General features: G+C 41.8%; 1 protein-coding gene across 1 annotated transcript in view; it reads right to left on the bottom strand.

Annotated features, from left to right (window-relative positions):
• Positions 1-25,551, bottom strand: part of PIEZO2 (piezo type mechanosensitive ion channel component 2) — a gene marked incomplete in the record, with an annotated part of 2,710,318 nt that overhangs the window by 1,298,889 nt on the left and 1,385,878 nt on the right. Inside the window, 1 exon segment of the mRNA XM_044067359.1 lies at positions 9,452-9,668. Coding sequence (XP_043923294.1) covers positions 9,452-9,668 — 217 coding nt within the window.

The following is a 25,551-nucleotide window of genomic DNA, read 5'->3' on the forward strand; positions in this document are numbered from 1 at the left end:
CTGAGTGGAGGGGGTAGGGAGAAAGGCATTCCCTTGTTTTTGGAGCATGCTGTTGCCCACAAAAGAAAAACTTTTCCGAAGCAAGGAATTATAGGTAGAAGAGTTTCCAGGTCTTGAGAGCGTTGGCACCAAGGCTCTTTAGGTACCACTGATGTTTCCTCATATGCAGTCTAGCATATGTAATTAGTAGTATGCAAGGTGCCATGAACCCCAGAGCTTGCAGGATCTTCCTTGCAGTTAGCTGAGGCCTGGTGGCTAGTTGAGAGAGGTAGGATGTCAGGAAAATTTGTTTTTCTGGAGTAATGTATGCCATCTGGGAAGCTGTGTCCAGACTTGCTCTCAGGAAGACTATCCTTTGGGTGGGCACCTGCTTGGATTTCTTTTTGTTGACTGTGTACCCTAGGGAGGTTATTAGGGTCTTTACAAAGGCCAGGTGCTTGAGCAACTTCTCCTGGCTGTCTGCCTGAATAAGGCAGTTGTCTAAATATGTGTAAATCTAAATATTTCTTTGTCTGCAAAAGGCAATGGCCGGAGTCAGATAATGTTTGAAAACTCAGGAAGCAGTAGATAAGCCAAAGGGAAGCACAGAGAACTGAAAGTGTTGAGATCCTACCCTGAATCGGAGATATTTCCTGCATGATTCCCTGATAGGAATGTGGAGGTAGGCCTCATTTAGATCTAGGGTGGCTAGCTAAGCATCCTTGGAGAGCATGGGTAGCAGCTGCTGGAGGTGAGCATTTTGAATTTTGGGATCATCAGGAAGGTGCTGAGAATGGATAAATCGAGGATGGGGTGTCAGGTGCCCCCTTTTCTGGGCACCAGAAAAAGTCTGGTGTAGAAACCATGGCCTATCTGTTCTGCAGGAATGTGCTCTACTGCCCTCATAGAGAGCAGGAAAAGGATTTGCTTTTGAGCCTCTGCCCACTGATTTGGTGGTAGATCTGGGAACCCTTTTGGGGTTGGAAGGGTGTGGAAGGTGAATTTGTATCCCTGAGACACAATGTTCAGAACCTAGTGGTCCTTGGTAACGGTGTCAGGTGCTTGAGTGAAAGGAGAGTTTTCCTCCTAGGGGTAGGTGAAGGTGGGCAGAGGGAGGGGGGTGGAGGAGATGAGTCATTGTGAGGTTTTATTATAAGGGGGTGGCTTAGAGCTCCCTGGTTTTGAAGTGGAGGTAATCCACTGCTTAGATCTCTGCATTCCCTGCTGTCTGGGGGGGGGGGGGGTCTTCTTCCTCAGGGCCTAGGGGGAAGCAAGAAAGGACCATTATTTGGAGGAACAATGCCGGCTGAACCTAGGGGCTGGACCTGCAAGAAACCCTTAACTCTTTGCATAGCTTTTGCCTTTTTTCCATCTTTTTTAAGACCTCTTCTGCCTTAGTGGCAAATATGTTATCTTTGTGCAAGGGGGCATCCAACAATTTAGATTTGACATAGGTTCATAGGTTCATAGGTTCATACTAGGCTATCTGCCCTAGGGCATTTATAAGCCTAGCCAGAGTGTGTTTGGCTTTCGCCACCCATTTTAAATTAATTTTGCTATGCCCTTTTTCGAGGTTAGTATACTGTGCCTCTGCCTAACAGTGACACAGAAGTGATACCTGGGGTAAACCTACGATCTCCCATCCACTCATCAAGATTCCTCTTGAAGAGAGTCAATGAGGGACTCTGCCTAACCTGGACTGGGATTTTATTCCAGAATGAAGGGAGCCTCTGGGTTATGAATCTGTCCCTCCAGCATGTCCTATTTATTTCAGTGCTGAGGTTCAAGTCTCTCGAGCGCGTAGCTCAATGGGATTTGGATTTTCTGAGGTGCAGCATGTCCATTCATTCCGGGTTGGACATGGCTTTATACGTCAGGCACAGATCGCCTCTGAGCAGGCGGTATGCCACTGAGTAGAGATGGAGTTTCCTTAACCAGGCAGCATATGGCATCTGTTTGAGCCCGTTGATCCTCTTGGGGAGGTACTTTTGGGGTCTTTCCAGATGCTGCAGGTGTCTGGTAAGGTACATCCCAAAAGGGGCATTGTACTCAATTATGGGCCTGATGAGGGATGAGTAAAGAGGCACAATGATCTCCCCTGATCTAGATGTGAATCCCTTCATGATTAGGTGGGCTATATAAAATGTTCTTCTAACCACATTGGCCATGTGGTTGTCAAATGAGAGATTGCTATCAACTTGGGTCCCCAGGTCCCTAATTACTTCTTCTGTACTTAATGGATTACCACCTATGTGGTAATTTGTGGGCACTTTGTTTTTGCCAAAGGGGATGACTATACACTTTTTGGTGTTTAGCTTGAGGCCATGGCTCTGGCACCAGTTGTCTGTTTCTATGAGGTCATTTTGGAGGATGCTTGTGTCGGCTGGAGAGTCGATTATGGCGCCCAGTTTGCAGTCATCTGCGAACTTGGTCAGCCACAGTCCTTCCGTGTTGGCCTGTACCTCTGAGAAATATATACAGAACAAGAGAGGTCCCAGGACTGAGCCTTGTGCGACGCCACTTGTAACTGGTTTGGAGTCTGACATGGCCCCAGCAATTCTAACCATGTGGGTTCTGTCCTTGAGCCAGTTTGCAACCCATCTAGTGACATAGGGGTTTATATTTAAGCTGGTGAGCTTATCTATAATGCCCGAGTGGGGTATTGTATCGAAGGATTTTGCGAGGTCCAGGTAGGCTGTGTGGACCACCTTCCCCTCGTCAATGGCCTTGGTGACTGTTTCAAAGAAATCAACCAGGTTTAAGAGGCAGGATCTGCCCTTAACAAAGCCAAACTGGGTAGGATCCAGTGTCTGTAGGTCCCCAATATCTTTATTTATGAGGTCCATGATGATCCTTTCCATAGCTTTGCAGACCAAGCTAGTCAGGCTTATGGGGCGATAGTTTCCAGGATCCGTTGAGGTACCACCTTTGTGGAGAGGGACCACTGTTGCTGTATGCCACTCTTTGGGTACATTTCCTGTAGTAAGGCTGAGATTGAACAGTAGTTTTATGTTTGGGTTTAGCTCTTCTTGGAGTTCATGTAAAACGCAGCCCGGGACACTGTCTGGTCCCATTGATGCTGTGTTTTTTGCTTTGGAGAGGGTGGCTCTTACCTGAGCATCTCAGATGTCAGGGGGGCAGCACTCTGCTGGGACAGATATTTGCCCTTTTGGTGGGGAGGGGGGGGGGGAGTTTGCGCTGAACCTGTCAGCTAGGATGTTGGCAATGTCTGTGGGTTCGGTGTATTTTTTGCCATTTTGGACTAATTCTGAGCATATCTGGGAATTCCTACCCAGGTTCCTAACATAACTAAAGAAAGCCTTGTGATTATCCTTAGTGTCCTGTGCAAGTTTTCTCTCGAAGCTGGCCTTAGACGATTTTATGAGTGCCCGTAATTTTTTGCTAATACTGATCAAAGATGCCTTCCCTTTTTGGGATTTTGCTCTATCATGTAGTAGCTTCCTCCTTCTATTGTATAGTTTGTTTATGGCTGGGGTCCAGCAGACAGGACGTCTGCCTTTGGAGGACTGGGTCTTGGTTTTATTTGGGATTACAAGATCCATGCTTTCCTGAAGGTGTTCATAGAATGCGTTTATAAAGGATTCTGCAGTCTGGGCCGTATTTTGCACAGGCCCGGGGGCTTTGAAGGATTCCATCTCAGTTTTGAGGAGTGTGAAATTTGCTTTAGAGAAGTTTTTCACTGTGGTTTTCTGGGCAGGGGGTTGGGTCGGGATGTGAATATCCAGTGAGATTAGTTTATGGTCTGATCTTACCAGTGAGGGATACACTTCTGGTCTGGAGCATAGAGTCTCCATGTTGGTGATGATCATGTCCAGTATGTTTTCCCCTCTTGTGGGAGTGGTAACAAGTTGTTCCATAGCATTTGAGTTTATAAATTCTAGGAAACTTTGGGCTAGGGTGTTGGAGCTAGAGTAATGCTCCCAGTCTATGTTTGGGTAGTTGAAGTCGCCCAATATAATGGTGTTTGGAGAGACCTTCATATTTTCCAGTGTTCTCAGGAAGGCCGAGTGGGGTTCCTGGGTTTGGGAGGGTGGTCTGTAGCAGGCTATAAACTGGAATGCAGTTTTACCCACTGTTAGTTGCACATGGATAGTCTCTGATGCTTCGTGCTGTGCCACCAACCTGGAGGTGTGGGTATCTTTGACGAATATTGATACTCCCCCTCCTTTTGTGGTTCAGTCTAAGTTTTGGGGCCGAAAAGCATGGTATGAGGTATAACCTGGTAGTGCTGGGGTGCTCTCGGGAGCCTTGAACCAGGTTTCTGTTACTGCACAGATATCGATGTTCTCCATGCTAAGGAGAGTTTCGAGTGAGTGCATCTTGAGGTTTAGACTTCTGGCATTGAGTAGCATTACTCTTAGTTTCTTATCCCTTGTGATACCTATGGAAGTGGGTTTGTCTTTTGAGCCTTGCCTAAAAAAGGCACTATGGGGGTAGCAAGAGCCTTTGCCAATATCCGAAAGCCCAGGGGTGACAGGTGCAAGCCATCCCTAGTGAAGCATCGTGGCTTGTCGAGCATGTCATCCCAGGCTGACACGCATTGGATCCCCTTTGAATGACACCAATACTTAAGCCAATTGTTGAAATTGATCATCTTGTCTTCATATTGTGTCATCATTCTTGGTGAGGGTAAGATGTTACTCAAGGTCAGGGTTATACCGGCCTGGGCTACATGCTCAGAGAGCTCCTCTATGTCACTTTTCATGTAGTCCAGGGAGGTACGTCTCAGGTCATTCACACCAGCATGGACAATGTCTGAGTCATATTTGTACTTGCCTTAGAGTGACCTGAGTGCTTGTGTTATGTGGCGGATCCTAGCGCCCGACAGGCAGCTCACCTTGACCTTCTCCTTGTTCAGCCTGGTGAGCAGGATGTCAGTGTGCCTGACGACAGAGTCACCTATTACAAGTGTATCAGGTGTGTTGTTTAGCCTTAAGGGCTGTGACTGTTTGGCTCACTGGCTTTGTGAGCTATGTGTTGCACGTGTTTTGTTTTGGGGTAGCGGTTGCTTGGGTGTCTGCTTTGGAGGTCTCTGCTGCTTAGGCAGATTTTTATTTAGAGCCTCAGTATGTTTTGTGTGTTTATGTGTTTGGTTTGCTGTCGTGGTAGGTCTATGTGAGACTGGAATTGTAGTGAGTGTGGTTTCCTTCTCCTCCTGACTGGTTACGCCAGTACTGAGTTGAGAGAGCTTAGCCTCCAGTTTGGCTATATGGTTGCATCTCTCACATGCATTGGAACTTGTTGGGAGGAGGAGAGGGTTGTCTGTGTACATGAGGCAGTTGTAAGATTGCCTCAAGATTCCCAGATTCACCAGCTGGACCGGAGAGGAGATTGACAACTGACCTTTGGACATGCTAGAATAGTATTGGGAATTCCTTTATAATTGAAAAAAAGGGTCAATGGGGAACAAGGTACTCAAGGGGAGTTTGTGAGGGTGTAGTGCTTTTAATTTTTTAGTGATGACTTAGTGAGCAAGTGCCAGGTGACTTAAATGCAATGTGCTACAGGTAACTTAAATGCAAAAACGACAAACAGTAACTTTCTTTCAAGTGAAACAAGGAAATAAGTACAGTAAGCAATGCAGATATCACTATGGAACCACCAAAGTGCTGAAAAGCCACGTTTTAGGTGAAATTAGCATTTCAGTGAATTAAGCAAACAAACAACAAGCATACAAACAAAGCTAGATTCAGCTGGCCTGGATCTACTCTATGCTACAGCAAACAAGGTGTACCAATTTCAGTAAGAAACAGTTCAAATATGCAGGCACTATAAGCCTTTAACCAGAAATTCCCAGCTCAGAAGGGCAGAGTCCAGCCTCTCCTCCCACAAGAGTGCAGACCACGAACCTTCTTAATGTAAAATAACTGGCCTGAAGCCCAAGTGCTTAAACCAGAACTAATACACTTTTAGAATAACAGACACTGAGCCCTCAATCAGCAGTTCCCAACTTAGAAGGATGTAAGCTACCTGTCCTGCCACCACAGTGCAGGCCACAAACCTTCTTAATGTAAAACAACTGGTCTGAAGCCCAAGTGCTTAAAATAAAGGCTTAGAATGAGTTACACCAAGCAGTAATAAATACAATTGAGTACTTTTAAGATGAAGCAAAAGCAAAATAAATTAGGAAGAAACACAAATACAGTAAAAGCAGATAAAATTTTTTATGATGATCTGGCAGGGGCTGTTCCTTAAGCCATGCATGCCTTCTAATGAGAGATCCAGTGACTGCTGCCCTGCAAGAAGCTTCTAGGGTGTCAAAACCACAGTGCAAGATGTGTTTAGTTACTTGACTTGCAGAATGCATTAACTCTTGTAAATCTTTAGATTATGCCCAAGCAGGAAAGGAAGACATTTTTTGTTTAAGGAGTTCCAAGGTATGTTGCTGAAATTTCAGCATATGGAATTGACAATTTAGTGCCCTGACAGCAAGAGTAGCTGATATGTATACTTTCTTACTCCATCTGTCCAAAGCTCGGGAATCCCTGTCTGAGGGGGTGGGATTCTTAGAGGAGGTTGCTTTAATTCCTTTTGGCCCTTGAGAAATAACATCAGGGTCAGATGTAGGATTTTTAAAAAGATATTTGTGGGAGTCAGGGACTCTATAGTACCTGTCTGGTTTTCTTGTAGCAGGAGGAAGGGTGTCAGGAGTCAAGCTTGATTTGAGGAAAACATCCTCCACAACATCCAGGACTGGGGGAATGGCCAAAGGTCTTTGTTGTGGAAGATCCAGGAATTCCCTGAGTCTCTTTTTAGACTGAGGGTAGTCCTGACTCTCCCATTGGAAATGGTCCCTTAAGGTATGCAGGGTTTCCCCAAACAAAAAATCCTCTGGGGGGAGAGACTGAAGGAATGGAATCCTCTGCATCAGAATCCTCATAAGTGGAGAGGGGTTGCAAGTCTTCATATTCAGATGCATCAGACTCTGACTCTTGTTCAGACAAAACTACAGGAGACATATCTCTTTTCCTTTTGGAGGGGGTAGCTTGGCTTCCCCTGATCAGCATGATAAGGTCTTCTGCCATTTTAAGCATTTGAGACTGAGGCAAGGTAGCAGGTACCTGAGATTGGGTCGTCGGTTTCTTGGGTGTGGTTTGTACCCTGAGCCTAAGAAACTTGGTAGTTTTAGAAAGAATGGTAGTCCCGAAAGAAGACGTTGGTTTGTGCCAAGATTTGGTAGTGTGAAGGACTTCCTCGGAAGCTGGTGGCTGCTCAGCGGCTCCGGACCCATCCAAGTTTGAGACGACTGCAGGATCCTTAGTTGAAGAAGAGTTTTGTGGTATACTGGACTCTGAAAGGGTCTCGGTAGTGGCCTGCGGATCAACAGAAGCGGGTATCAGGGGCTGCAAAACCGCCTCACTGAGGACCGGAGAACTGACGATTAGCTTAATGGAAGTATCATCGGTAGGTTTGGACCTGTGCGGTCTGTCTCTGTCTTTATCTTAACATTTTTTTCAGTTTTCTGGCTGTATTCTAACTAGAAAATATAAGATGAAATGCAAATTATGATGCACTAGTGCTCTAGTTTAAAATATTAAATTCCATGGAAATATTATGTTTCTACAATTCTCACATCAGAATTCAGGATTTGCCATTATTTTTGCAGGAAAATGGAAAATTGGTGTCCATGTTCATAATTATTTATCATAACCTTAGAATGATGCAATTATAGAATCTAAGGTTGCACATACAAATGCCTATAATATGACATCTCTGGAAACTGCCAAATGTACTGCAAGACAGGTCTCACCTTACATGGCCTACATGTATCAAGTAGTGATACAGAAACCATTATTACCAACTGACTAACTGACTGAATATGTGTATATATCATCAGTGTCTACATCTGAGCCTTTCAGAAAGGAAATTAGCAATTTCCATATGAAAGTACGTCAGTAAGGTCCTTCCAGTCTGTAGAAAAAAAATGAATTTGTAGGAATTATCTATAACTGGATACCCTTCAGCAAAGCAATCTGCTGTCACTTTTAATAAACACAAAATGAATATGCATAGGTGGTCAACAATGTGTGCAAATAAGTCATTACATTTTATTGCTGAACTACTTATCTTTGTAACAATAAATGCTATAATTGCAGTGATAGATGTGTTTACAGGAGCCAGGAGCCATCTTCATGAATCAAAATGAGCTAGATAAGCCAAGTTTACTTACTGATTTCAGACTAAAACGGCTGCCTGGGTTGGGTTAGTACTTTGTTGCTATAAAAGGTTGTCCATTCATCCAAGAGGAAGATGGTGGTTTTTGATCTGTCACATGACTGCCTTCTAAGGAAAGCTCCAGAAGTGTATTGTATGTGCATAGGAAGCCATGTAAGGAGTACACACCCAATAAGTGAGTATCCCATGTCTTGAGAGAGAGCAGGCTAGGACATTGCCCTTGGCTTGACGGTCAACAATAGAAAAGGGCTGTAGAAGCTTAAAAATCTCTTTATCCTCTCAAAGATGATGACCAGGTTCCCAGGATCTTACCCATGTATTTTAGCTATCCTGTAATACCGAGAGGGAAACAAATAGGCTAAGATGGGAAAATGAGGTGGCATGGTTTACTGCAGGGGTAACAACGGCTACAAATTACAAAAAAAAAAATAAACAGGAGATGCAACCATGAAATTTTGGCAAACAGACTGGAAAATGAAGCAGGTTCATCTCTAAAACACCAAAGAATTGCTGTCACATACCTATTTTGCTCAGAATGAAGACATGCAAAATAAGAAGCATTGTACTCCTGAAAATTGATCCATCATTTTAAATCATATTTGAAACCAGTTCACAGACTGTACTGAAGGACATATTCTGTGGAATGGGAAAATGACTGGATTTGTGTCAGATGACTGAGTGTTCAGAAACTTGAAATTAATACTGTCGAGACGATATGATCGAGTTTCCAAAAACTCGAACATAAAAAAAAAAAAACTCCACAAAAAACACTAAAATATACCTTTTATATGTTTCTAAAAGGGGGCAACACCCCCTGCAAATTATATATACCAACTCCGAGATCACACTACAGTGAGGAAAAGGGTAAATTTCCTTATCTCCACTGTACCGCAATCTACATTCAAAAGCTCGAGTATTCAAAAACTCGATGATATGGTCTCAACCATATTAATTTTGAGTTTCTGAAAACTTGATCAACTGATAGGGACCTGAAAATGACTGCATATATCCTACCTATAAGGGACCTCAGGGCTGAATGAGAAACGCATTACACGTGGTTACCTGACATGAACACTTATGATATATAACAAAAAATAGATCCAATCTGCCATAAGGTTTCACTTATAATGCTATTTTCACTATTACTAAACTGAGTTCTTTTTACCATCTTTGTTTCATCAAATGTAAAATAATGTGTTGCATTAATTAATAATAATACTTTGTTAATAAGAATGTTTTTTATTTTTGCCAGTGGAGAGCCAGGAATGGAACTTACCTGTTAAACCAAGTAATATTGTCACTACTACTTTTCCTGCAGTGGTTATAATATTGCCAATAATTTCTTTCAGTTTTGATGCTACAGATGCCACTCTGCGAAGCAGTTTTAGTTTTGTGCTTTCTTCCTCCTCTTCTTCCAGTTCACCTGCATATCCAGCATCAAAATCTTCTGTGTACATATTACTGTCTTCCAGTTCAAGCTTTTCCTCTTCATTCTGAAAAACAAAATACAAACGTCTTAATTTCTATAGTTTAATAAACTTATTTAGCTTTAAACATGTGTTTTAGTAACTACCTTAACATTATATTTGAAAATGCAATCTGAACATATGCTTTACTGTCTGACATTGTATTGGTATTTATATACCCAATTTGTGGTGATGTACAATGCATTTAACATTGGATGATTACTTCTCTCTAAGTTCCATGTAGATGGATTACTTCTGAAAAGGTAATGCCACTATTATATACATGCATCATCTTTCACTTTGAAAACAATACAAGAGAAGAAGAATGTAAGATTATGGTAAAATACTACACATAGTCATAATGATTATTTAGTGTTCAAGCTATACAAAGATCCATGCTTATCATGTGTTACCAGATACAATAACTACAATAAGTACCCTCAGCAAACTCAAAAACATACAACCAAAGCAGCACCCATCATGACACATTTAGCCTTTACTAAAAGAGTCTCTACATCTAAATCCATAAGGCGGACCACCACAAAATCCATCATTTTTTTTCCTACGAGACTGTTGTGAGGCACACCAATGTCCCACTCATCTGGCTGACCAAAGAGAAGGCTACAGTTGATTGTCCATCAAGGGCCAGGATTCACCAGATTATGCACACACTCAAGTCACTGAACCACAAGTACCAGTCTGACTCGGTGATAGTCTATGTGGGAGTAAATGACCTGGGATGGACCTCCCTGGACTACATTAAGAAAGACACATGATGAGCTCTCGCACTATGTGTCCCGGGCTGATATGAGCCTAGCAGTCAGCAGGATTTTATCATCTCCACAGATGATGCCAGAATAGAAACAAAAATAATTGGTTTTAATAACTGGCTAAGTTTTAGGTGTAATTCAAAGGAGGTAAGATATTTGTCGGACTGATAGGATATGGTTGACAGACCATGATGCTTCACCAGACATGGTCTGCACCTGTCACAGCCAGGCTTTCAAATACTGGCTAAAACTTTGTATAAACCCACAGTGCTTTTTTCTGGCATTCCCAACTTGATAAATCATCTGACATAGCAAAACCAAATGAGAATAATCTACTGCTAGCGCTGATCAATGTCAGAATTCTAAACAAAACATTTCACTCACAGCAAGATCTAATAACCCTGAAGAATGCAGCCATATTGTATATACAGACAAATATATATAGTTAAATATATGAGTATAACATGAATAATTGACAAGTTCAGTAATCGACTCATGAAACATTGACAAAAACATAGCAACTATTCTGAAATGAGGGCAATGTGGAAGAAAGATACCCTGGCAGTTCCAACAGTAGTAGGAGCAACAGGTCTAATAAAAACGAATGTACATTCATGCTTAGATATGCTATTCATACGTGTAATCCTGTATGCATTACATTGCTGGTGCTGAGAAGTACACTACTAGCTAACATCAGAGACTGAAGCAATACTAATTGTATGAACTTAAATTGTACCCTGACCTAGGAACGTGGTCCATTTCAGTCAATATATTACAAGCCCAAAATGCTTGGAGAAATTAAACCATTCCTTTTCTGATGTACTAAGCATAACCCTACCAAAATGCAGCTCAGTTTGTCTGAATATAGCTAGTGTTTTAGAATGTTTTTTTTAAGTTAAGGTGCATGGATAAGGTTATGGGTTGGGGCAGGGCTAGTGTTAGGGTTAGCTTGGATTACTAAAGTGGGCAGGTGGTCATACATGACTTTAACTCTAACCCTAACCCACATACATACAGTAAACCTATCCCCTTACCTGACCCTACTCTAACCCCACTCGCACACAAACTCCCAACTCCACCACAAAGACACTTAAGCTTTGTTGAACAATCTGGAAGGCCACCATTCACACAAACTGCCATTTCTATAAAATTCACTTTGCTGCACATCTGAGTGCAGACAGCCTCTGCAACTACCTATTCTGTTTTAATTTGAAGCTTATTTATAAAGAAAAACATAAGAGTCATCTCTCACTGGGTTGCCTGCCTGCTTAGAAATTTAGTATTTCTCTTCCTTGCTGGTAAAGGCAATGCTGACAGATATATAAATAGTAGATCCAATGTCAGAATAACAGTGTGCTTTCTGTGCACCCACAAACACATGCATACACACATATACATATACAAATACATATACATATACACTCGCATGCACACACACGCATATACACATACACATGCACACACACACACACACACACACACACACACACACACACACACACACACACACACACACACACACACACACACACACACAAGCATATATACATTTACACATATACATATACAGACACACACACACACACACACACACACACACACACACACACACACACACACACACACACGCACATGCACACGCGCACGCAAACAGGCACATACAAGGAACTCTTCTAAAAATAATTCAATTAAATTTAAATGAAATGCTTCTGAAATTAGATGCAGAGGCATAACTTTGTCGTCTAGCAAAGTTTTACAAAAACCCTTTGCAATATTCTTCATAAGGGACTTTATATGAAAGTCTTTGATGTCCCTCAGAAAGTAGTTTGCAAACCTGATATAAACATGTTGATATTCAGTGAAGGCATATGGAACTATCTGCCAATTTAAATGCTGATTCTGAACTTTGGAAGTCGGTAATATTTTTAGGTAGGATAAGATTTTCATAACACTAATCATATAGCTCTTTGTCATGACATATGAAATTACATTGTGCAATTCCATTTTAACAGATGATCTGAACAGAGCCTGAACATGGTCAAATGGGGCCCTAGGTAGGATAATGGATTGGGGACCCCCATATCAGCCTTCCTAGCCTCCCATCCCCCTGCAGCCATTCCAGTGTCTCATTCCTTGGCTATTTCTCACCAGTTAACATAAACACTGTTCAAACCTGTCAGTTTGCATGCTATTGTCTTCTTTACTTCTACAATGATTACAGATATTTGTATTTCATTTAAAACGTTTGTAGCACAGACACTGATAAACATTGGTTGAACAAAACAATACAGTCTCACAATGAAAACAGGCGGCAATGGACTACAGCATACTGCATACCACTTTTACTGTATGGCCTACAAGCCAATGTTAGCAAGTAGCCCTCCACAGCAGTGAGAACTCCTGCTGTGTCCCACCAACCAGTGTTAACATGCAGATCCCATACTACACAGAGCTATTACAACCAAGGTGGAAGTACAGGCCTTTCTCTTTTAAGAACCTTCTTCCATAATATCCATCCCTGAAGCCTACCATCACTTGCTGAAGACCATATTACATACCCAGCTCCTGATCACAGCATGCCTTGCTGAACAGTGAAAAGACTATTGAAGTCAAAGATAAAGCCTCTGTTCAGCAAGCCCATAACAAGAAATAAAAAAAATCTATTTGTACACAACCTACCAATGTAGGATTGCTAACTTTCTAAATTGGCCTCTGCTGACGCAGTCCAATTAATTTTTAATTCTAGAAAAGTTAACTGTAATAATCTTCTCTTTTAAAAGAGAACTGACTCTTTATCAAAATTAATTAATTAGCCTCATAATTGTCTTAATTTAGAAATTCCTAATGTCTACATACAAAAAATGACTAGTTTTCACTTGAAACTAATTTAAATTGCTGCATTGATTTATTTAATATTTTGAAAGTCACTTTGATTTGTTACCATCCATAAAGTTTGGTTTTATACACAAAAAGAAGACAAAACTACAAGAAAAAAAAAACACTCTGAAAACATCAAGTTATGCTAACAACAGTCCCCTCAGGAAGATTAGATGAGTCCTTGTAGAAGTTTGATCTTTTTAAGTGAAGGAACATGAAACCAAATCAAAAATCAAAGACAAAGATACCAAATTCCTGTTAATACATGTCATAGAGCATGGTCAGTTTAGACAGTTCAGTACTGTTCATGCCATGACATATCCCTTTGGGAACAATCTAAAAATCATGATTCTTCAGTCTGCATGGCACAGAGGGATAGATACCTGACTGGGACCCATCCAAACTCAGTTAGTGGCTTGTGCAATGGAGGATTCAGGTGGATGGGGGTGGGGGTGATGAATGGCATTCAGTTCACCCAACTTGGGAGAAGGTTTGAAGCGTGAAACTTCCCCGCAGAGACCGTGAGTATTTCTGGCGGGTAGAGTGGTGGTATTTGGAGCTTTGGTAGGTGTGGCATTCAATGATGTGATGCACTTGGCATTCTAGCAATGCTTGACTCTAGTTTTTCCCTTCTTTTTCGTTCAAAAGAATCTCCACACTCTTTGGCTAAGCATATGATGACCTGCCTTCTTGAGTCTTCCCATGAGGAATAGATAAATTTAGCCCCTCTGTTAGAGGAGGTCTGTCTTGATGAATAGAGTATAACTGGAGCCTCTAAGAGGAGATACATGCCCAGAGGAGGGGAAGGTTCTGGCTACCCCGGAAGAAGCATCCCTGAAGAATACAGAGAACTGGGTCCTTTGTGAGGGTAATAACATGGTTTGTAGGAACTAAGGGCAGGGGATCAGTGGCAGGAGGGACTTGGGAGCAGAAAAATTAAGCACAGCTAGACATGTGATGATTCATTCTCAAACTGTAACACCAGCTTAAGCTTATACCTTATTAATATTAAATAATTAAACAAAACTCTTCAATCTGTATTGGATTATGAGCTTTATAAGGCAGGTCAGTCAAGAGACCATTTGTACCTTATGAATACCCATCTTCAAGATGTACCTCCTACTTCCAGGAAGGCAAAACATGTCAAACCAGCGAAGAACTTGGGGATACCCATCCAATCATCCAGAATATTCATGAATGATGTAAGGCTGTTAGGATTGTGGGAGTTACGAGGCAAGTAAGTCAAGAGATCATTGCAACTTAATTATCATGGTTATGTGCAGGTCTTCATAGAGCTAAATGATAACCAGTCAGTATTTGAATGCATGCTTTTCTTGCTCAAAGAACATAATATATCTGCCTGTCTTCATAATTTTTACTACAGTCTTCTCTTTATTTCAGTGACAGGCTATTAACAATGGAATTCAAGATGGATTGCAACTGAGGAGATTTTATATTGCAAAAGTAGACATTAAATGTGGGGTGGTGAAAATAATCATAACTTAAATGTTAGACATGGCAGACATTACTTTTGTGAAATGTTTTAAGGAAAGGGAATCTTTTTTTATATACATATAATATTTATTATTGGATAAAATGTGGAAAGGTGCTAAAGCTACAAGGCTACACTTTTTGAATGAAGTCAGGCTGCTGTTTTTATGTGCTTGTCTTGCACTTCATTTTCTGCATATTCATCTTAACAACCCTCCTCATGAAACTTGATTCTGAATCAGTCATTTATTTACGAATTATCTGATAAGAGATTTATCCTATTCTGCATCATAAGGCAGATGGAGCCCTTTCCAGCAAATAATGGGTGCAAGGCAGGGAATCATCCTGAACAGAATGCCAGTACATGATAGAACTTGTACACATGATACTGTGCATGCAAATCTTAGCAAAATGCATGAGTTACAGGGGGAACCACCCTTCTGTATGTCTGGTGTCTCGTGATGGACTTCTAGTGGGTGCTATCTTTCAAAGACATACATAAAACCAATTGTAGCTTTGTAGGCTGCATCTAGCAGAAGTAGGGAATAACCTACCATTGATGTTCAGTGCATCTACCTCACGGGGGATAAATGAGACATTACGATCCATTACATTCTTAAATTAGGAAACCTGCACAGACTACATATGATGGCAACTGCTGTCACCATTCTTGATTCTCTTACAGAGGAAATAAATGTCTCAGAGGGCTATCATTTGAACGGGAATAAATGAATCACTTAGACACCTTAGTTGGAGCATTACCAAAGTGTCAGTAGATTAGCAGAAAAAAGGTGTAAAATAATAAAAAAAATACTGGACAGTGCTAAGTAAAATTTCTAGTAGTCATTATCATCTCCCTAGATATTTTAGAGTAGCTATAAATAAACAGAATAAAACACATTACAAATAAAGGCCAAGAGGGATTACCAAAATTTGATCACCAGAAAATCATCTCAGCAATTTTAACTCACTGAATCTGCACATAATCTATAATCAAGGCTACAGGTTTAAATAAATGTTTCTAAACAAGGGGTAAGCCCCTGCCACACCCTCTAAAATTATATATACCAAGTACAAAGCTAGATAACCGTAGGGATGGAAAAAAATTCCCCAAAAAAGTACACAGCTCAATCAATCATTATTTTATTCCAACACAATTAAGTAAATTATATTGGAATGACTGATCATCAAGGAAACACAGGACAAACAAATCCAACAGTTCAGAGAGACAGAGAGGAAGATTAAAAGTGAGAGATACAGACAAACTGATTGACAGAATAACAGACAGAGAGAAGCTCCCCTCTCTGTTGTCAGAAACACAGACTTGACTAACATTCCATAAAGGCTGCTGGGAAGACCAAGGACATGCTGCTAATTCCATGCTCTCCTTCTTCGGGTTTAGGCTGTGAGTGTGTTTGCTGCACTTTTGCTTGTTCCTCCTCTGGTGGAAATCTGTGGAGAGAATCATTGTTTCACAGTTTATGTAGTCCCTTTTTACTATATCTGACCTTATTCTAACCAAATCTGCTGCATAATCTGACTGCTTTTCATCACAGAACACATTCGTTTTCATGCCCGTATCTGCATCTGGGTTTTATGTTTTTACTGGGTACTCCGGGTTTTCTCCATTTCCTAGATATGCAGATGTTAGAACTCAAGATCATGAAAACTTCCCATAGATATGTGTATCGAATGCATCTCCTGTGTGTGTTTGCGTGTGTGCCTTGTGTCTGCATACATACATGTTTGTGTGTATGTGTATGTATACAGTCCCATCCTATAACAGGCTAGCAGCATGTCCTGGATTTGTTCTGTGCCTTGCTCTCTTGCAGTGTTAAGATAGGTTATGGCTCTACCATGTCCCATACCAAGAAAAATATGATCAAACAATCAACTGTGTCAAAGAAATTGTAGAAGTGCTACTAAATGAAGTTTGGTCATTATTTATAAAATTTGTCTTGCAGTGGTAAGACAAATTATAGTAGATAATACACTACAACATTTCTAAAGTTGTAGTGTAACTGTCTGATTTGAGTCTTTCTGCTCAATTCCCAAGGTATAGACTGCCTACACTCACATCCAGACTACTTAATAATCAGGGAATATCTTTTTAAATTAAGGTGTGATATAAACCGATTGATATTGTGAATTGGCTTTCAGCACTATTTTATTCTTATTAACATTAAGATTAACAAAAATATTTAGCATAAAAAGATACCACTGGGGACTATTCTATATAACAAGTTGCTCAATTATAATGTTTTTATTCTTCTTAAGATAAAAAGAAATTAATAGCATAAAGCAATACTATTGTAGACTCTTCTTAACAATATGATTATTATTATTGTCTATCATGGAAACAGTTATTCAGTTGCTTAGTAGGAGACATGTATACTTTATTTCTGAGGTTCAGGCATGTCCACATTGCAGTAGGCAATTTTAAGTGGTGATCTGCTATATATATATATATATATATATATATATATATATATATATATATACATACATATAAAACATATATACAGAAACACAGACACACATATACATACAGATATGTGTATGCGTGTGTATATATCTATCTGTATCTATGTATATATATATATATATATATATATCTACATACATATATATATATATATATATATATATATATATATATATATATATAGGTGAGAGTGAAAAAAACTGGTACAGTGGATTGAAAATCAGCTGATCAAAAAGTACTGGCTTTTTCACAAGATCATAATACAGTGGGGAGCGGGGCAATACCCTTTCCCCAGTGTAGTGCAATCTCGGAGATGGTATATGTAATTAGCAGGTAATGTGGGCTGGAGGTGAAACGTTAAATTTGCTTGTGGTATATGCTGATGGCTGAATAGGCAGATAGTAATGAATACCAGTATTAAAATGAGGTGCTCTGTGTATGAAAATGAGGTAAAAGAAAATGGCAGAGCAAATCAGAAATGTATACAAAATGCAACACTAGTGGTATTGTCCACAACAAAAACCTTGCTAGAAATCATGGAAATATGCTAGGGTTTGCTGTAGCATTAGAGAACAAGCACATGAAACAGGCTATTATTGTCACTATGGGCCACAGTCAGGTGCACCATCAATGTTGGATGTGCCAAGCTTGAAATTTCATGAAATTGCTGACACTGGCACTGTAGATGGTATTCACTTGGACAGGGATACTTTACATAAGATGGTAAACATGTATCGGCCTCTTCTGAAGGCCTGTGTGAATCCTGGTGTACCTGTCCCAGTGGATAGAAAGGTATGTGAGACCTTATGTATACTAGCTACAGTGATCTTTCAGTCACTCTCAGGGGAAACAGAGGGGATATCTCAGGCATCTGTCTCATGAAGAGTCTTGTAGTTTCTGAATAAAGAAGTTATGTCTTACCATAAAGTTCCATCTGTATTGTTGATCCTCATTCAGTCATTACGCCTGGGTTATTGGTTCCGACCTCGGAACCGAGCCGGACATCTTCCAGGCTCGCGACAGCCACAAACTCTCGAGCTAAACTCTTACCCATGGTCACTGTGGCTTTGGGCTGTTGGGATATGAAAGGGGTGAGACTATTGTGACGGGTTCTGCGACATCCACCAAATCAAGTCTTGTTTGCATCTCTGAGTCACCCGAATCTGGGATGTGAGAGGAAACTGAAAAGGGTACCACTGGGTGAGTAGTAACCATTGTAAAAGCTTCATGTGAAACCTCATGAGGGGGACAATAGTTATGGAAGCTTCCATTGGAACCCAACAGCTGGAGAACAGAATGTGCTGTCGATCATTCCCTTGAGAGGATGGGTATGAGTTGTTGTTTTATCCTTAAGATTCTGTGCTCTGGAATTGATGCCATGCAGTTCTTTGTATCCAACAGAACCCCAATGAATTCTATGGATTGGGGTGGGGATAGGTTGGATTTTTGCCAGTTTATGGTTATACCTAACCTTTCTGTGGTGTGAAGAGAGTATGCCAAGGCTTTTTCCAATAGATGTTTGGTGGGGGCGGTGATGAGCCAGTCGTCTAGGTATAGAAAGACCCGGAATTCTTGCAGTCGCAGGTGAGCCCGGCACTTGGTGAACACTCTGGGGGCTGTAGAGAGTCCGAAGGGCAGTACTTGGAACTGGTAATGACTGGCTCCTGCACAGAAGCAAAGGAATCTTCTCGATGGTCTGTCCACCTTTATGTGGTAGTACGCATCTTGAAAATCTATAGAGCAATCCAATCGCCTGCCTCCAGGAGTTTGAGGATAGACTGTATTGTGACCTTCTGGAATATCTGTACTTCTACGAATTTGTTTAGTACACTGAGATCTAAAATTGATCTCCAGTCCCCAGTCTTTTTTGGCACTAGAAATAATCTTGAGTAGAATCCGGATCCTATCTGGTCTGGTGGGACTATTTGGATGACTCTTTTTCTTAGCAGCTTTGAAATCTCTAATGCTGCTTCTGCCCTTTGACTGGGTGGAATATCGGGTAGGCTCCTTAGTGGGGTGGGACAAAGATCGAAGGGAATATGATAACCTCTGGTTATTATCTCTTGTACCCAAGAATCGGTGGTAATGGTTAGCAGGCAGAAGGGTACAAAGAGAAACGACTCCCAACCACTTCCAGAGGAAAGCAGTTGGGCTGCTCTTCAGGAGCGCTGGTAGGACTGGCCAGAGAAAGAATCTCTGGAACCCATGTTACATGGACCTCCTCTGCCCGAAAAGGGGGTCTTCCATATGAGTCTCCCCCTCTGCCTCTAGGGGAAAAGTCAGCTCGTGTTTCATGGAAAGAACCCTGAGACTTCTTGTGCCACATCTTCCCACTCTTCTGGTTTCTGGAGAAAGCTCTTTGAGGGGAAGAATAGTGGACACCCACAGCAGAAAGGGCCTTACTGTCCTGTTCACACCTAGCCAGTGTGTGTTTAACCTTGGGTCCAAACAACAAAGAGCTTCAATGGGAACATTGAGAAAGGAAGCCTTGAAAGGTTCTGTGAAATCACACAAGTGCATCCAGGCATGCCATCTCATAACTATGCCTGCACCCACTGCTCTAGCTGCTCCTTCTGATGCGTGAGAAATCAAATGCATGGAGGAGTTAGAAATCGATTCAAGGGTGGCTAACTGTGAAGCCACTTGGTCCCGGATCTCATCAGACACAGCTCCGGCCAAGGTTTTAGAGAGCTCAGAAATTAAGTCTCTTTGAAGCCTGGTAAAATGTGCCATATAATTCAGGGACCTGACTGCAAAGGTCGCTGATGCAAAGGTACACTTCCCTAATCTGTCCAGCACCCGGGATTCTTTGTTGGGCAGGTGGGCAGTCTGGCCTTCTTCCTCCAGATCCTTCTTTGTTGCGGCCGCCACCACCAAGGCATCTACAGGAAGACCTTTGGCCAGTGAGGCTCACTATCTGGAGGGGACAGGATTTTATCTGGCCTGCAGGGAATGGCATTAACAGTGTCAGGAGCCTTCCATGCATGCTGCATGACAAGCCGGACAAGTTCGTTGGCAGGTGGAGTAACCCAAGAGGTAGGGAGCCAGGCACGAAAGGCCTGTAGGAACACAGACTCTTCAGTGGTTGGGTTAGAGGGCTGCCAATCACCTCTCTGCTTAAGTATTTCAAGGATATCTCCAAAGGATACCTCAAAGTCTGTGTCTTCCGTGGGGGACTCTTCTGGGGAGTCCATGTGCTTCGTCTTACACAAACTCTTGCAATGAACTTTCTCAGGGGGAGAATCTGGAGAAGACAGCGCAAAAGGGGCCTTCAGTGGGAGTGTGTCCTGAGGCCCTTGTACCTGGTGTTTGCTGAGGTGTCTAGTGTAAATTGCGGTCCAGAGGAGGACGGGGGCACTGATAGCACAGGATCGCCAACAGATGCAAGAGCCTTCTCCATGAGTTGAAAGGCTGGTCCACCCAAGGAGGTCACACCCAGCTCAAACAAATCAGCCCACCGACTCGGAGTCCCTGGATGGCTGTGAAAAACAGGAGTACGTATGTCTCCGCTAGCATCCAGAGCAGTGGCTGGATTGACAAGTCTCTCCTGCCACAAAGGCAACTGCGACTCCTTAGTGAGGTCCATGAAAGGAGCCGAAGTGAGGGAAGTCTGTGCTACAGCAGGAGGCTTCAAAGGCAATGAAGGAGGAGAATAAGTAGGAGTCTTTGGAGAAGGGTGATCACCTCCAAAGGAAGAGTAGTTCCTGGAGGGTTGGATACCTCTGGCCAAAAGCAATTGATCCACAAGGCGCACCATATCATGTTCCGAGAGGCTTCTAGTAGATCTCATAGACATAGCTAAAGGGGAGTCAGGTCTAAACAAGGATGCAGGAAACGGTGCCCACAAAGGGGTCTTTAGACGGTGCTAAAATAGGTGCCTGCACTGAAAACAACAGAGTTGTTAATGCTTGTACTACTGGTGTCTGCACCGAAGATATCATCGGTGCCAAAGGTAAGGTCTGCACCAACAAGGTCAGTGCCAAAGTGGTAGTTGGCACTATGGTAGGTGCCGAAAGAGTCTGTGTGGAAAACGAGGTAGTCGGTACCGAGAGACTAGTCAGTGCCATGAAAATAGAGTCGAAGCAGAAGTGGGCGTTGGAACAGTCATCGACGCCGGACAGGTCTGCATCGAGGAAAACATCGGTGCCAGTAAGGACGTCTGAACCGAGGGGCCCCTTGGTTCCGATGAGGTATAGGGCACAAAACTTGGTGCCGGAGTAACGGTTGGTGCCAAAGGCTTCGGTGCCAAATATCTAGGCACTGAAAGCCTCAGGGCCGAGGAAGTCAAATCCAAACTAGAAAGTTTGGCCTTCTTAGGTCTCGGTTCCTAGTTGGCCCCAGCAGGAGAGAACAGGTGAGACTTGGCCTTCTTGTGTTCATCTCTTTTCTTATGGGAACTAGGAGGGATTGAAGTCTCACCCCAAGAAATAGCTTCTGAAAAGGAAGATTTAAGTAGTCTTTTTAAAATCAGTTTATTTTTCCTTTCCACCAAAGTCCTGTTAGAGGAATTAGCACAAATCCCGCAAGTCGGGAAAACATTCAAGTGAGGCAGACCCAAACAGTAAACACATAATGCATGTGCATTCAAAATAGGCAATGTATGCCCACAATCCACACATCTTTTAAATCCTGGACCACCTTTTTTCTCTGCCATGATATGAGGAAGAAAGAAAAGGAAGGAAGAAGGTACTGACAATGGTACAAGAAATACCCAAAGGTAAAGCAGAAAAGATTTTACCAATGATGGTAAAGGAGTTACCTCATGGTAAGAAGAAAGAAGGGCTAGAAACAACCAAGAAAGAGTTGCTAGATGTGATAGGGTAAGAGATAACTATTCAACAGAAATAAAACAGAGAATAACTGCAATACGATACTGTATTATCAAAGAAGTTTACTTAGCTCAAGAGAAGTGGCTTGACATGACTGAATGGCGACGCAGCAAACAAAATCTAAGGTAACAGGGAGAGGGGAATTGTGGGTAAGAGTTTAGCTTGAGAGTTTATGGCTGTCCCGAGCTTGGAAGATGGCCGGCTCAGTTCTGAGGTAGGAACCGATAACCCAGGCATAAGGAATGAACGAGGATTAACAATATCAGATGCTATGTTACAGCATGTGGGGAAGCATACAGATTCACAGGTATTTACTAGGCTAATGACCTCAAGGGACTTTTAAAGTATAGTCATGCATCCCAAATCTCTGACAAGTTCTGGTAGCCTAGACAAGTGTAAGCAGGGGCTTGGCAGATGAAACATTTACAAGCAGGGGACTGGGAGTTGAACCATTTACAGGCAGGTTACCTCTGTCCATTAGAGACATAGGTGCCAAACCATGGGTGAATTTCCTGTCCCCATTCAATTGTCCAAGTAACACTTGAATTACATTATTGAGGAACCCTGCTTCACATGGATGGGGCGCATATTCCAGAGAAGGGGTAGGCTCTGGGATATATACCTGTCTATCCAACAGGTCCTATTTATATCACAGGTAATGTTTAAGTCATTACAATGGGTAATTCTGGTGCGGTTTGTTTTGCAGACATGTTGGAGGTCCATCAGAGTGGGGTCAGACAATGCCTCATATGCCAGGCATAGATCACTCCTCTACAGCCTTTAGGAGACAGAATGCAGAGATAGGCCCTTGAGGCAGTCTGCAAAAGAACATCTTCCTTATGCCCTGTATTCTTTAAGTGAGGATCATCTGTGGATGTTCCAGTTGCTGCATATGCCTAGTTAGGTGCATATCAAAGGGGGCATTGCATTCAATGATAGGTCTGATGAATGCCAAATAGAGTGGAACAATGACGTCCTTGGACCTAGATGTTATAACTTTGTTTATAAGTTGCACAACATAGAATGATTTCCTCACTACTGTAGACTAAAGATGGCCAAAGGCTAGATTACTGTCTATGTGTGTCCCCAGGTCCATGACTACTGAGCCAACTCTTAGTGCTGTGTTGTCAATATAATATTTACCAGGGGTGGATGACTTCCCAAAGGATACTATTATGCTTTTCTTGGGATTTAGTTTTAGTCCATAGCTCTGACACCAATTATTTGTTTGTATTAGCCCTTCTTGGAGAACATTCGTGTCAGTGTAGGATTCAGTGACAGCTCAAATTTGCAATCATCTGCAAACTTGTCAGCCAGAGGCCATTGACATTGGCCTTGTCTTCAGAGAAGTAAATGTCAAAAAGGAGCAGTTCCAGGACCAATCCCTGAGGGACTCTGCTTGTGATTGGCCTATTTGTAGAGTTGGACTTCCCAGTTCTAACTTCTGAGTCCTGTCTGAGAGACAGCTAGTTATCCACCGAGTGTCATAAGGTTTTGTAACTAGCCTCCTGAGTTTGTCAAAAATGGCAGAGTGGGGTGTTGTGCCAAATGCTTTGGCCAGGTCAAGGTAGGCATTGTAAACTATTTTGCAGTCACCTATTGCTTTGGTGACTTTCTCAAAGAAGTCCACCAGGTTGAGTAGGCATGTCCTGCCCTTGACAAAGCCAAACTGGGTTGGGTCCAGTGTCTGGAGGTTTCTTATGTCACTATTGATGATATATGGTTTCCACATACAACAAAGGAGGCAGCAAGTACCATGTATGAGTTCTATGACATAGCCCATTTCTTTGAGATGCTGGGGACCACATACTGCATGCACATTGAAATAAAGCCCCATCTGGTTACCTGGGAAGAAGCTACGTAGACCATATCGGTTGTAATGCCATTAATTGTATTGTTTGGTTAACTTACCTGTTCAGAGTCACACTGCAAATGGACAGAGGGTAACTTTGATTATAAGATGCAGCTCATTAACAACTCAGAGCCTTAATGCTCTTCACTAACTGCCAGACTTTACTGAGCTATTAGCCATAGTACCCTACAGAGGATTTTCATATCCATATCCTGAGAATTCTTTGTACTGTATCATTAGTTGGAATCAGATGCACTTCTAACTTCTTTAAGGAAATGGAATTAGGTTCAATACAAAAATTGATCATGTGTATACCACAGAACTCCTTTAGATAAATGCTGCAGTCCCCAGAACAAAATTTACTAGTAAAATAAATAGGATTTCTATTATATCATCGAGTTTTCGGAAACACAAAATTCATATGGTCAAGATTGTATGACTGAGTTTACAAAAACTTGAAAGTGAAAAAAATAAGTCTACAATTTTGCAAAGGAACTAAACCCCATTCACCTCCCACCCTGCAAATTATATATATAAACTTTGAGATCGTACTACAGTGGGGAAAAGGGTAAATTCCCCAATTCCCTGTGTTCCACAGTCTACATAGAAAAGCTTCAATGGACTGTTCCACAATCTACATAGAAGAGCTTCAACAGGCATTTTACTATTTTCCCCAGTGTAGTACGATCTTGGGGCACCCCCCCACATATGTGGGGGTGTCAGGGTGCTTGCCCTCTTCCAAAACATAAATTTGTTCCTTTTTTTAATTCTAGTTTTCAGAAACTCATTCATATGGGCTTGAGCATATGAAGATTAAGTTCCTGAAAACTTCATGATATAATAAAAATCTAATGAATATTATATTTTGATAATGAAGATTAATTTCCACAATTAACTTCTACAGGATGGATAAACATATTTTGACCTTAATTAGTTTTACTGGCTTATTCAGAGAATACCAACATATACATAAATGTATACATATATAGAGAAACACACACATTTCTATAGCTATATATAGCATTTAAGGTACCTGGCACTTGCTCACTAAAGCAATTATATAAGTCAGCACTAAAAAATTAAAAGCACTGCACCCTCACAAACTCCCCCTGGAGTACCGTGCTCCCCATTGGCCATTTTTTTTCAATTATAAAGAAATTCCCAATACTATTCTAGCATGTCCAAAGGTCAGTTGTCAATCTCCTCTCCAGTCCAGCTGGTGAATCTGGGAATCTTGAGGCAATGTTACAAATGCCTCATGTACAAAGACAACCCTCTCCTCCTCCCAACAAATTGCAACACATGTGAGAGATGCAACCATATAGTCAAACTGGAGGCTAAGCTCCCTCAACTCAGTACTGGTGTAACCAGTCAGGAGGAGAAGGAAACCACACTCACTAAAATTCCAGTCTCACATAGACCTACCACGACAGCAAACCAAACACATAAACACACAAAAACATACTTGGAGGCTCTAAATAAAAATCTGCATAAGCAGCAGAGACCTCCAAAGCAGACACCCAAGCAACTGCTACCCCAAAACAAAACACGTGCAACACATAGCTCACAAAGCCAGTGTGCCGAACAGTCACAGCCCTTAAGGCTA

This window comes from Protopterus annectens, chromosome 3.part1, assembly GCF_019279795.1.
Source record: "Protopterus annectens isolate FY-2018-M chromosome 3.part1, PAN1.0, whole genome shotgun sequence".
In the NCBI taxonomy this organism is placed as follows: domain Eukaryota; kingdom Metazoa; phylum Chordata; order Ceratodontiformes; family Protopteridae; genus Protopterus; species Protopterus annectens.